The 14958-nt window shown below is 39.3% G+C and overlaps 1 protein-coding gene across 3 annotated transcripts in view; it reads right to left on the bottom strand.

Moving 5' to 3' along the window:
* Positions 1-2589: 2589 nt before the first annotated feature.
* Positions 2590-14958, bottom strand: part of GASK1B (golgi associated kinase 1B) — a 39985-nt gene continuing 27616 nt past the window's right edge. For all 3 annotated transcript variants that reach the window (XM_048509640.1, XM_048509639.1, XM_048509641.1), the window contains exon 5: positions 2590-14861. In XM_048509640.1, the coding sequence (XP_048365597.1) occupies positions 14654-14861 (208 nt within the window). In that variant the 3' untranslated portion in view covers positions 2590-14653. The remainder of the gene's footprint in view (positions 14862-14958) is intronic.

The raw sequence follows: 14958 nt of genomic DNA, 5'->3' as shown, positions 1-14958 counted from the left end.
TATACAAAGTTCTAACAGGATTGGTACATATACTCAGTACCCTCACCGTTAGAAAATCGTCACCTGAAACATAAAACTCTCTGCTGAGTAAACTTAAAGCAAAACGCAATACCCCAGACTAATTGGTACACAGAAATTCTTCCATCACTCCGGAAGATATATATTCCTCCTTGGTTTATATGTATGGCCCTTCAGCTTGACCTCCCAAAAAACCTGTCCACCAGTTTTTTTCATTTTCGCACACACAACTCACAGGGCTGTCATTAGTAGAGGAAGCCAGATTTCAGCACACTGTTTCAGAGATTATGTTTTTGAAACTCAGTTAAGGCATGGTAGCCCTTAACACCAGTCACCTCAAGCAAAACTGTGAAAAGATGGCATAGAAATATCCTGGTTAAATAAATAAAATAAATAATGCTAACAAGTGAATGGTGAGCAAATTTGCCTATGTTATAAATATGAAATTTTTGAAACTAATATTCTGTGGTGTCCAAAATGCTCACAGCTTCTACAGAAACTACAGAAACTAGGAAGGGGCTACATTTAGCTGGGCGTGGGGGAAGGGGGTAGCTGCAAAAGCCCCAACCACCGTCAGTAACATTACCACGCACTCTGGGTTTCGCCAGTAAACTCACATTTCTTTAAAAACAATAAAGTTTTATTGATCAATTTAGAAAGATGGTTTAAAAACAAACAAAACTGCACCTTGGCAATAACAGGTACACAGAAAATGATAAACTCACTATATTCTCATTGAAGTTTTACAGTGTAGTTGGTCTTGAAGTCATAGGCTACAAAGCATAAGTAAAGTTCCCTCTGGAAGCAACAAGGAGAGAGGTGAGAATTATATGTTTGGCTGTTACATGATGACTCTTTATGGAAATGCTGGCCATAGTCCTTTCAACCAATCCTGGGACTGCCCTGACTAAACCTTCCAGGCCTGGAACAGGTTGACCCCTTCCAAACAGAATGACCAGATCATCCCTTCCAGCTAAAAGCTTTTTCAACTGTACCAAATATTCTTAATTAGAATCCGCTTCCAAAGTGTCGGGACCTTCCTCACATGCAGAATAATGCACTTCCAATCTACTTTCAATCCTTTGCAGTTGGATTTTACTTTGTGGAATAGCACACACAAAATGTGTAAACAATTTTGAAAGTGGATTGAAAGTGCATTATTCTACATGTGTGGAAGGGGCTCTTGAGAGATAAGCAGTTACCAAGCAATTATCTGCACATGGCCAAACTTACAACTAGTTGAATCCCAAAGATTCTCTTAAGATGGATGCTTTCTTGCCAGCATGCTTAAGTATTTGAATCAAAGAATTATTTTCAAGAAAGCTCCTATTTCTATCTGTAACCTTAATTTGAAAACCAGTACAAGAGGAGAGTATGGAGGTCAAAATGGAAATTATATATGAAGTGATGATGGAAATCAGTGCCATGCTATTCCATTTTTGTATGCTGTGTTGAGCATTGAATCAGAAAGACAGTAATTTGTCTCCTTGGTCAGAACATTAGGACACAGATAATCAAGAGGGGAACATAAATAACACTTGGAAATAATATTTGAATCATGTATATTCTGGCCACATCTAATAGCTATTTCCCTCACACTTCAAACATTCTCCTCTATCTATTATATGCCAAGCTCCATTCCTTCTATATGTCTTATTTTCTGGTATGAAGGAAGAGGAAAGCCCACTCCTTCATCTGGAAACATTTGGGCAGTTATCTGGGCTTCTGGACTCCTGGAAGGCTTGACTATCACAGCAGCCTTTTCTTCCCCTACTATTGGGGTTTTGTTTTTGTTTTTTTAAAAAAAAAATCAGAAACAGAATAGTGTTTTATTGACAGCATGTAGGCAAAGTCTTTATTGGCTTATAAAAATTACAAAATCACAGCTTAAAATATACAATTATATATGAAATCAATCAGACTCTCACTGATACTTAATGAAATACCCATATTTCACACTGAAGCATTAAATTACATCAAAGAGAAATTTGGCTAGCAATTCACAGAAAGCTTCGTTTGCATTCTTTAAAAGAAAGTAAAATTTTTGATCATCTGATAACCCCTTACATTTTGACAACACTTTATTTCAATGTTTACTTCTTATGGAAGCCTTTTGGGGGAAATAAAAAAGGGAATGCACTAAAGATTCTATTTGTCCTTCACATGAGCAAGTTCTCTCATCCCTTAGGCCCCTTCCGCATGGATGGTCCCAGAACCGGCTGGGACGATGGCACCGCAGAGCGCCGTCGCCCGTCCGACTCGGCTTGTCCCTGGCCCTCCGGCACATCGCCGAGGCCTGGAGACACGCCCCCCGGCCCTGCGCCCCTCAAGTTGCTTCAAGGGCCAGGGGGAGGGGGAGGGGAGCCAGGTTGGCGCTACTGCGTTTTCGCAGCGCCGCCTGTGCGAACGGCTCCCTGGGGACAGCGTTTTTGCCGTCCCCAGGGCGCCGTTTATGGCCCATGCAGAAAGGGCCTCTGTCTTTTATAAGCTCAACTTCTCATTAAACATTAAACCTAACAATGTCCAATAGCCAGGAGAGCCACAACAAGTTTTTGGGGGGTTTTGTTTCTTGGGGGGGGTGGTTACAGCATACTATCCTTCCCTTGCTACCTTCTGAAGCAGCAACCCAGAAGAAAGAGCCCTGCTGGTGTTGCCTCTTCTGTGTTGACCCATTAGAAGCAATGTGCCATTGGGGAAAAAACAATGCCTTCCCTCAAGTTGCTTCAAGAGCAGTTGAATATTAATTGTTGATATAGTGGTGAGACTTCCTCATCTGGGGATGACAAATATCTTCTCCTGTGATTCCCCATGCCCTCCTGTTACAATAAAAATCACCTGAGCCAGTGTTGCAGTCAGTGTCAGTCTCTTCACCTATTTGATCTATTTTGTATTATTCGATAGGGATGTTTATATAGAGTTAATTTAGTCCATTTTAGCTAAGTCCTTTGGGATGCTTTTGTGTATGTTTTCATTTTATGATACTGTGTATGAAGAGATTGGGAAGGCCTATGGCCAAGACAATAAACTTTTATTACTTTGTATTATACCAGTTAGGTATACCAGTCAGGTACTGAATTAAATTGTTATTGCTTTTGTTGCTGTTTCGGAGTTTGTCTTTTTATTTTACTAATCATGGATAAGAAAAGAGAAGTATCATCCTATTTTTCATTAAGAAGAAGTACCTGTGGATTTACATAATATCATACATCTAATTCCCACCTTAGTCCCACATGTGGATAAAAAATATGCATAATGAAACTAGGTACAAAGAGGGGGTGTATTTCTACAAACCTGGGAGAACAAACAGAAGAGTGAAAAACCACTAGGAAAAAAGGATATTCAGGTGAAATTTTGGGTTGCCTGACCCAAACTATGAGGTAAAGGAGCCAAGAGTAGGGGATGGAAGGGAGAAGGAAGGGATGCTGTAACTGTGTGGGAAAGGTGGAAGAATTTGGGAAAGGGAAACACCTTAAGTTGTTATAAAGTTTTAGTTTGTAATAGCATATTCATTAATACTTGCTTAACACAGGATAACTAAATTTGCTACCATTGTGGCTCTAAATTTGGTCATGAGTGTTTTTCATTTTATGAGTTTGCATTTCCTTTTGCAGAAAGACAGGAAATTGGAAGAATAGCATCTTTTTATATAACTGAATTGTCATGGCACTTTTCTACTATTTAGACCTTGGGAGGATTCTCTGTTGTACTCAAAGTTCCCAAAAGCTTTGAATGTTAACCAGCTTTCTCATCTGTCAGACATAGTTCTTACCCTTTATATGGATCTTTTTAAAAAATCACAATGCTTTCCAGTGAGCATTTGCTATGAATTGCTTTCAAATCTGGACATATTTCCCATGAGTAGTCAAATAATATTACTGATAAGTCATGCTTGTAATGCTTAGACTGCCTCCAAGGAAGGCCAGATTGATTCCTGGTGGGTAAATATCATTCTTCAGATGATGCTAATATGACACAATGAGGTGACAAATACAGTCCAAAAGTCTTGTGAGGAAAATTTCTTTTGAAACACTGAACTATTCCATGAATTAATTTGAAGGTCTTTTGTAACGGTTCAACAAATGAGATGCCTTGATCATTCACAGTGGGTGGTGAGTAAACAGCAGAAGGAAGGGACCAATTTCCACACTTTATTGAACTCTACCACTGGAGCCACTGGGAACTGTCTCCATGGAAACAGTTTCTAGAAGTATCCATTAAGGTCAGGAAATTTTCCCAATAGTCATTCCAGAGGAAAAACTGTCAAACTCATTGCCTAACTGGAGTCAAACTTAGACTCAACTTCTTGAAGTTTGACAGTGGCTATAGCTCATTAGCAGAGTGCTTTCTTTTGATCCTAAAAAACCTGATTTCAGTCTATGTTATCGCTATACACAGGATCTGTGCCAGCATCAGTTGATATAAGGTTTTATGGTAGCCCTTTAAGACAGTCTCCTATAATTTTGGGAAAACATTGGCTTGTTGTGATAAACCTTCCCCCCGCCTCCCCAAAGTGAAAATGCGGTAAGACTCAGAGATTCTGGAGCAACAGTAAAATAGAACAACATTTTAAAAATGGTTATTTAACTTAGGAGAGCTGTTTAAACACTTCATCAGGCACAGGCTTCCAAATACAAACATGAAATAGCTTGGCTGAGGCACTTATGTGCTTATGCTCTAATTACAGCTTCAGTAAAAGCTGAAATGCACATTAAATTGTCACAGAGATACCTCTGAATGGTATTTATTCAGTCTGTAATTGCTACCTGTTTCTAAAGAAAGGTCCTCCCAGGCTTCCTCAGTCTAAATACCACATCAGCCCCTCTCACACATAGGGTTTTAATCTCATCAGTCTATCTTCTCCCAAGAGACAGACTTTCACTGGACTGATAACTGCTAGATATAGGCCTGAGTAATCATTCTCCCCTGCCACTGCTCCTGAGGTAGAAGCAGAACTGTTGAATCTGCTGTCTTCAAGAAACCAACCTGGAACTGTCAGCAATTTCTGTCTCCAGGTGATTAGCTGTTTCACATTTGTGGGCTGTACAAACTCCTGTCTATCACTGGTTTCTTTATAACATTCATAGCATTTAAACTGAGATTCAAACTGACATTATATTGTACATTATCTCCATAATCCTTTGGATTTGGAAAAGTGGCTTGTTTTTTTTTTAATTATTATTTATATAAAGTGCCTATAAGGTTCAGGGCACCGTACAATATCAATGTTGCATGAAAATACAATAAACTCCAATAAAATTCTCAGTCAACAATACAACAGTAAATCCTACTAAGGGAGGATAATTAAAATAGGAACTATCTCCAAACTCTTTCATACAGGAAGGGAGAAAAGGGAAGAGGGAGGGAGGGGGCGCCAAACAGATAGAATCTCATAATTGTCCTCAACCATAGAGCATTGGAACAGCTCTGTCTTGCAGTCTTTATGGAACTACACCAAATCCTGAGTTAAGAGATCTGACTGTGACTCTCATTAGGTTTGCTTAGGATTCGTGTCTTGGGCTCCATCAAACAGTATCCAAGTTACCAGGGAAGAAAGAAGGAGAGGAGTCAGGGAGAGGAAGGTGTTCTACTCATTCATCCACCAGCATACATCTACAGGTTAGTCATCTGTCATGGCTACCGCAGCTGCTAGATATGTGATACTGGAGAGGATGAGGAAGGAGAGTTCTCCTCTGGCTCAAATATACAGTCTAGGCCAGAAAATATAATGATTATATTTGAAATATAAATATAATGATTCCCTTCATGTTGAAGGCAAGCTATAATGAACTGACAAAGTTCATATTCTGAGCCCAGGGAATATGATCTTTAGTCTACATATCTTTTAGTTATTAGAAACAAAATTAACATATGGTATCGGATGACGGAATCATGGTGACAAGCTCCACTCCAGACATCTGCCTGTGGCCAAATGTGTTGAAAGTAGTAAACCTGCTTCCCCTCCACCAGCTCATTCTCCAATCCAGTGAATAGTTTTATCCACATTCTTACTTTGCTAACAAAAATCTGACTGCTCATAAGTTCCTTGCCAATCTGAAATAACAATCCATTTTTTAAAAGTTATTTGTACTCTTTCAAATGATAATAGAACCAAATATATTCAGGAATGATAATCCTATCCATCCTTATGAATGCAAATTTGTTTGTCAGAAATGTAGCACAGAAAAATGTTGGCACAGCATAAAAATAACAGCTGCCTTCAGCTTGTCATGTTTCCTTCTCCCAAAGCCCTATTATTCCATCCTGAAATACAGACAGCTGTTCCATGAAATGGAACTTAAGTTTACAAACAAGATTTCTGCTTGCAAACAAGATTTTTTTGTCGTTTAAGGAAAATCTACAATTTGGGTTTTAATATAGGTTTTTCAGCAAAAGGGAAATCCTTCTTTGATACATTTTTGGCTACATAATGTGTGCACACATCAGACATGCTATGTATCATGAAATTAATCCAAGAGCAGATGTGTTTAGTTATGCATAATGATAATTTTAACGGTTTGAAATATGTGTGTTTTGGAGGGAAAGTGGCAAGTTATAGCCCGATTTTGTCAAAACTTGGAAGCTAAGCATGGTAAGTACTTGAATGGGAGACCATCAAGAAAGACTAGGCATTGGCAAACCACCTTTGCTTCTCACATGCCTTAAACACCCTTTGCTGGGATGTAAGCTGCTGGCTTTGATGATGACATTTTACAGACTGGTCTTTTCAATTCTGTATTGTTTTGTTACAGCTTTCGTTCCTGTTTGAATTCTCAGTCCAGTAGCATCATCCAACCAATACAGTTAAGCCTAAGTACCACAGTTTTGAGAAATCTTTTACTGCTGCTTTGTGGAGAATAGGAAATATTCCATGAAGTGTCAGTGCCATCCCCAGCCTTTGGGGTAAAATTTAATTGTGCAGGATTCAATGCTATTTTGTTTCACTTATTGATATTAGCAGTACTGTCCTGCCCTTTATTAAGGTGATATTTTGGAAGGGGAGAAGCTTGTCCTTGGCAATGCATATCTACAAACAGCTATAATGGCTGGACAATCACTTTACGGAGACTGTCCAGTGAGCCATGACAGAAGTTGTATAAGAAGGCCCTATGGGGATCCCTCTAAGACATGACTGGCTCTCATAAATATTTTGATCCAAACACAGGGAATTATTGCAAGCCTGTCAGGATCTGCTTCTGTAAAACGGAACAGGTTTGATTTTTGTTGGGGAACAGGGGAAATGGTATTACTGGTTTGAGACTGTTGGTCTTTATGTCATGGTCCCAGCTTGTAAAAAGAATAAACTGCAGAGACTGAAGTTTTAAATGACTTAGCCTCTCTCCTTTCACAGCTGCTTAAAAGTAGCAGATGCTTGTTTTTCAACTGGGAAAACTCACTCTTAATTTACCTTGGTAGTGGCCAGCTGTGGTGGAATGTACAAAGCCATGGTGAAGTTTGAGCCTGTGTTATGTGTAGGAGTGGACTGAAATTTCATTCAGCCATGAAGTTCACCAGGTGGTTTTAAGCAAAACATTGTTACTCAGTCTCACAGATACTGTTTATATACATCACGGATTCCCCTTGAAGACTTTTTACAAACTTCAGTTTATACAAACTGTGGCAGTCTGTCTTTTGAGTGGCACACAATGCTATGAACACCTAACACCTATGATGAGACTGCTCAATTGACTGCCTGTTTCTACACTCTGTTCAAGGTTCTGTTCACCATGAAAACTTTTAATGGCCTGGATTCCTCAGAGTTGAAGGACCGTCTCTCTTATTGAGTCTGGGTGTTTGATTAGCTCTACCCCAAACTAGTACTCACCACTGTATCATCACTGAGATCAGTGTTGCCTATAAAACTTCTTGTTTGTAGCTCAGTTCCTCTGGAATGGCTTTCCAGAAGAGGTGAGGGGGGCACTTTAATTGGTGATCTTCAGATGCTGTTATATGGCAGCATTGTTCTAGAAGAATTTTTTGAACAATGTAATGGGCATTTTTTATTTATTTATTTATTAAATTTGGTATACCAGCCACCCCAGAGGGCTCTGAGGGACTGAGTACTGAGTAATAATTGAGGGCTGACTTTTTGGCAGGCAGTTAAATTTCTAAGTCAGTGATCCCCAGCATGGCTCCTAGGAGCACCATGGTGCCCACCAATGGCTGTCCTGGTACCTATTTGCTTAATTGACAAAGCAACTCTCTTTCTAAGCAAACAGCCAATTCTGGCCTTCCTCCACCTGGCTGGAGCAGCATGTGATTCAAAAAAAGCAAAAAAAATTCCATCACTTTGTGTCCAAAGGCAGCATCCATTTAGAAATATGCCTATACCATAAGTGGAGCACTTTGCTTAGAGCTTCCTTACATTTTGTGATACCCCCCCCCCAACTCCCATAGTAGCCACTTTGTGATTGTCCCCAGGGCAGCCATTGTCTGGTGGCTCCCACTACCCAATTCCAGAATTCCAAAAGTGCCCACAGGTCTAGACGCTGGGTTGATTGTTTATAATGTTTTAAACGTTTGATCCATCTTGTGCATATTTGTTGTAAGCCCTCTTGGGTCCCTTCTTGAGGTGAAGGTGGAGCATACATAGTTTAAATAGATAAAATGTGTACATGCATAGAGTTGTAGTGAGGATAAACTGGTGTCACCCTATGTATCTTTCCCAAATTTCTTTGAATGCACATTTGATAAACCCATCATCATAAATGAAGAAACATCGGCAAAGCCACACTTACTCAGTAGTGGTAGAATGTGATAGTGTATACAGAACCAATAGATTACCTTTCCTTTCCCAAGACCCCCATCATGTATGTATTTGCATTGCCAAGGAAATAACAAATGAAAGTAGAATTAAGTGACAGAAGCAATGTCTTGTATGCATGAAGGCTCCAAAACCAAAGGTCACTAAACTGGGGATAAGTGAAGCATTGTACTGGATGGCAACTGCAGCAATGGAGCAAGAAGCAAAGTGAATTTGAGTAACAGTATCATCCTAAGCAGAACAATACCCCCAAATTTTCTGAAGTCAATGGGCTCAGAAAAGTATAAGTCTGCTTAGGATGTCCTGTAGCCTAGGCCCAGGACAGGAATTCCAAAATTAGAGGAAGGCCAAAAAAAGACCATTTTAAATATTTCACTCACAATAGATCTTGTAGAGGGAGGAGTCAGTGTGGTGTGGTAGTTAATATCCTTGGAAATCCAGGTTCAGACACCCATTCATGCCACTGAAGCCTGCTGGGGTGACCTTTGGCCAGTCACACACAGTCAGCTCTAACCCTGGCGACTATTTGGATGGGAGATATCCATGAAATACCAGGGCCATGACATGGAGGCAGGCAATGGTAAAGCACCTCCAAACCATCTCTTGCCTTGAAACCCCTGTTGCGTTGCCAGAAGTTAGCTATGACTTGACAGCAATTTTAAGAAACAAATCACCTTGTACATCAGTGGTTCCAACGTAGTGCGCATGGGTGCCATGGCACCTGCCAACACCTTTCCTGGTGGCCACCAGGTGCTTTTAGAAAATGGGCAGAGTCAGGTTGGGCTTCTTCCCATCAGGGCTTCTGATCGGGTATGCAAATTAATCATGTTAAACAGAACCTTTGCCTGCTCTGAAACTAATTTGCTTCTATTCCTCTGCAAATACACATGCAGAGCATGTTTTAAAGGCAAACAACTTGACAACAGCTTGAAATCTTACAAGTAAATAGCTAACAATGGTTCCAGCAAAGTTTCATTATCTGTCATGTTTCATTATCTGTGTGTTTTTAAGAGAACAGAATTCAAAATCAATGGATGTTTTCAAAATTCCCTGCACTTTTCAATGGAGTCAACAATGTCTTCAAAGCATGCTTTATACTGTAAAGTCTTCAGCTCAAAATGTGGAAGATACTGCTTTTACTGTTTTGTTTACAGGACACAGCAACACAGAGAATAGTTGAAAAGCCTGTTCCTTATAAAAACCGAAATGTATTTGCCAGTAACAAACAATGTTCATACAATACATGAATGCTGCAAAAATATATAAAATTAAACCATAAATTGTGAACGTAGGTTTTTAACAGCAAAACAAACTATTTTAACAGCAAGGTAAACTGTCACAATTATACTATCCAAATTTCTTTTTATTAATATTCTAGAGGATCTTGCTAATATTCACAAGACAGACTTTTTAAAACTTTAACTTTTTACATTTTAAAAATTTCTTACACTCTTATTCTCATTACTGGAGTTTCATATCATGAACACATTTTACTTTAATATTTGAGTGGTCGTTTCAGTTGTATTTAGTTGCATTTATGGACTAACGTAGTATTCGGTTTTACACAACAGATGCACCAAACAGATTCTGCAGGTACTGTTGGCCACAGGGAAGCTTCTTGGAATTTTCAGGCTTGATTAATGCCAGATTGAATTTCACTGGTCTCTGACTGCTCATGACTCTACCAAGGCATGAACAGGAGAGCATTCTTTATTGATGATCAGAGCCTATTAGCTCAACTGGGTGGTCCTTTGGTGGACAGAAGGGATGCACATAAGTACCTCAAAAAACATATGGGCTTTCCCATCCATTTGCAGACATTTTAAAAAGACTCATTTTGGCTTTTTTTTGTCCACATAGCATGGGCAAATAAAGAGTTGTCAGAGAAAGCAGTTCTTTTTCCTGCTTCTCCCTGTCTAGCTCCCACTTTCAGTTTCTCCATAGTTTGCACCTGTCATTTTCTGCCCTCTTCAGGCGGGGCTGTGCTGCTGCCATTTGCAGGATGTTCCCACAGAGTTTCTTCTGCTTGCAGCTTGTCTGCGTGTCCTTATGGTGTATAAAGTTCAGGTGCAAACAGGTGCAAACTTAATAAAGTTAGTTTTTCCTGGTGATCCCCCGCACGTGTCATTTTTTCCCTTTTTTTGTTTTAAATGAGATCTTTGAAGTTATGTCATCACGATATGAGAATCTGTCATGCTCATACTGTGACGTTGTAGCTTCGAAGATATCTCATTTATCTCATCGTGACATCTCATATTGTGACATCGTGCCTTTGAATATTTCTCTTTTAAAATAGAAAAGGAAAAAAAGACATGTGTGCGGGATTGCCAGGAAAAACTGGCTTTGTTAATGAACTTTATGCACCAAAAGGATAAGTGGATGAACTGCAAGCAAAGGAAACTCTGTGGGAACATTCTGCAAATGGAGGCAGCATGGCACCTCCTGAAGAAGGGGGGAAATGGCAGTTGCAAGCTGTAGAGAAACCAGAAGTGAGAGTTTTAACTCAGGCAAGGGAAAAAACACTTGTTCTGCACAGGCAAGAGAAAATGTTTTGACACTATCTTGGGGGGAAATAATAATTAATTTAGTGTTTTCTTAAAAGTCCAGGTTGAGCAGAAATAAAATGTCCTGAAGACGTCTTGGAGAAAAAGCTGTGCAGAGTTCTTCCCCAACACACTTTTTGTCCCCATCCTCAAGATGTTTTCTCTTGGCTATGCAGGAGGGGCCACTGTGTGCAAAAGGATGCCACCACTGTTTTCTATTGAAATGCATGAGGAAGATGGCACACACATTTGTGAGTTGATAGGCTCTCTATTAGGGCGTTTCTCCTTAACGCAAAGAAATTAGACAGTTTTGTTACTGTGACCTACTGCAATGACCTACTGAACAGACCTGGGAAAAAGTATTGTGCTTCGTGTGAGAACAAGCAGTTATCATGTTTTCTACTGATATGAAAATATTCAGGGTTGTTAAAAGGTTGGCATTTTACCCAAGAATTCCAACAGAGTCATTTCTCCCACACACAGCTCTTGGATTCTTCTACTCCCTTTGGACCAGTCTGGAATGTGAAAATATTTCTGGTCCCATAAGCCCGTAAATGGAAAATAGCCCAGTACAGATGTTTACAAAAGATGTGAGTGAGACAAGGGTAAACAGCTCTTTGTTTGCCTGGAAGACAACCATAAGAAATAGCTTCTAATACATTTTGTCCTGTTTCCCAGAATGGAATGAGAGTCCCCTGGTGCTGTAAACCTGGGACTTTAAAATCATGGAAATTAATTTTGCTGTCACCCTTGCCCCAGCAGTTGAAGGCTGAAGAAATAATTAACAGCATATAAATGGCCTTGGAGAATTTTTGGCACAAGCCACAGCAGAGGAGGAAGACACTCAAAGCACACAGAACTGGATTTACTTATAAGAAAAGAATAATTCCTTTTTCATAGACAGACAAGCCATCTTTTCTATTTAGTTATTCAGTAGTCCTATTTGATTCACCCTTCCAGGATGTGAATTATTAATAAAACAGAAGTTCAGTACCGTCTCATACATTCCAAGGGCAAACAGGAAAAAGGAAAAATAGCCACTTTGAGAAACTGCACTATGTGTTGAAGACCGCTTCTTTTGTGCTTGACATTCCTGCAGTTAATTCCCTTTTGGATATACAAATCACTGCTGAATCATTGAAACTGCTGAAATCACAAGCATTCATGATGAACATCTAGATGCACAGGGGATAGTGAACCAGAGCATGGAAGAAAATAGCTACATCAATCCTGCCCTGATGTTACCCCCTAGCACATGGTATATGGCCCTCAGCACTCAGTGACTCCGGAACTTCACACACAAATAAGAAAACCAGAAAACTGGAACACAGTTCAAGGCAACGTTCTAATTACTGGCAACAGTGATCTCCAAATCCCTTTGAAGGGTTTGATCCAACAAGATTTTCCACTGATGAGACAGGAAAAGATACTCTCTTTGACCACCAAAAAAGGCTACGCTCAGAATCACAGGACCTAAATATATAAAAGCCATGGGTAGAGGGGCTGTAATAATGAGACAAGCTGCATGAGATGCAGTGAAAAAGCTGGCTGTATTCATCCAACCCTAGGTTTATTTTATTAGTCTTTTGTGAGCAAGTGTTCTTACTCATGAAAGATTATGCCACAATTAATTCCTTAGTCTACAATACATCATAAGATACAAGGTTTCTATCCTCCTGCTCTTCCACGGGCAGAAGCAGATCATTTCCTGTCTTTCCCTTCCTTGGTAGCTTCCTTCCTGAAAAGGCAGTCATGGAAGCAGTCATGGAATACAAATAAAAAGCCATGCAGGTCAGGGCATTGCAGTGCGAAGAGGAATCAGGGCGAACTGCTCTCCTCCCTTCCCTGGCAGTGTAATGGTGATAGGACATTTACTGTTGAATACATTTACTGGAAGGAATATTTTCAGATCCATGGTTTCATTTAATATTGCAGGATTCTCACAGCAAACTACAGTACAGCTACAGTCACCAGTACATTACACTAAAAACCTTTCATTACTTAAATGGCAGTAGAAAAAAGTACAATGGTGCGTTTAAACACACAAGTGTCATAGGACTGATGTAAAAAACAATCTACATATAGTTTTTTTAAAGACAATCCATACATTGTGCTCTTGGCAATCAAGCCTCTGACACAGACTGGCTGAGATAAAGCAATGGATCGGAATGTTCTGTTGCTCAGGGACTTAAGTGGTTTATAGTCCATTTTCTGTGGAGAAAGGTAAATTGTAAACCTAGTTGGGGTAATAATTTAAAAATCATGTACGGGAGCTTAGAAAGATATTTTGGGAAGATGGAAACTTAAGAAAAAGAGAAAGAAGACTAGAAAAGGGTAAAAAGCAGGCAATGTACTGTGAAATCTGCATCCAAGTATAACCAACACACCTTGTTGGTTGGTCATACACCTTGTTCTGCCCTCCCTTCTTGCATAGAAAGTTCCTAAATATTTTTTGGCTTCAACTACCTATGACATATATATGGAAGCACCAGGGTAAACCAGTTAATGCCTTCTGCCCATGTAAACTCCCCACGTAAACTGGGATTCAAAACCATAATCCAGGCTTAGTATCCCATCTTTCTGGAGGAAAGCTAGCTGTAGTTAACCATGATCCCACATTCATGAAATCTAGGGTGGCTAATCAAGAAACAAGGGTAGCTGGAGGAAAAGAATAAAGTAGGACATGGCCTGAAAAGTAGAAAATGGCTGCTGATGATGGAAACTTCTAGTTTTCTATAGAATTTTCTCCAAACAAATAATATCATGGACACTAACAAAAACAAGAAGCAAAAGCAAATATTCTCCCACTCAGTCCCTTGGATGGCATGTTTATATGCAACCTGAACTGAAATGAAAGAAACACACATGAAGAATGAATATGGTTATTTGCCTAAATTGTTTTAGACACATAACAGAAATATCAACAACATTTGAGGTCTGTGAGGGTTTTTTTGTTGGATGGAATGAATGAAAAATCCCTGTACAATTTTTTAAAGCAATTATTGGTTGCAATACTACAAAACCACTTATTATAGGAGAATACCACCAAAATAAATAGGTTGCAACCTTTTGGACTTTTCTTAAAGCTAGTAGCACCTCAAAGTTATAGTCATTAAAATAAATTGCAAAAATTTTGCCTGCATATTTAACTTGTTAAAACAATTGAATCAATGTGTTCCAGATTACATTGATAGAATATCCAATTTAAAATGTTAAGTTTTACTATTTGTTCATAATACTCTGAAAATGAAAGTAAAGGACATTAAAATTACCAGCATGCTTGATATCAGTCTTGCGGGGGAGGGGGGGGTCATCTTTTTATCTCTGAATTCTACTCATTCATTGGCAGAACATTTGCCCCATGTCCATTAATATAGGTAAGAAGAATTTTGCCCCTTCTTTCTATCACATCAATGAGTTTTTCAATCCCTTGGCGACCTCCTTGGCTTTCCCAAAAAATTCTATCAAGGAACAAAGATTGAAGAAGCTTCTCTCGCAGACGTTGACTTTTCAGCACTGAGACTGCGGACTCAGGGAACCTGAAAGTAAATATGCATGTTAGCTCCAGTGTCATATAATTATAGATGCAAATACGATCCAGCAGCTCTTTCTTTTATCACATCTAAATAATTTGTA

This window comes from Sphaerodactylus townsendi, linkage group LG10 (genome assembly GCF_021028975.2).
Source record: "Sphaerodactylus townsendi isolate TG3544 linkage group LG10, MPM_Stown_v2.3, whole genome shotgun sequence".
Taxonomy (NCBI): domain Eukaryota; kingdom Metazoa; phylum Chordata; class Lepidosauria; order Squamata; family Sphaerodactylidae; genus Sphaerodactylus; species Sphaerodactylus townsendi.
This window is presented reverse-complemented; position numbering and strand designations above follow the sequence as displayed.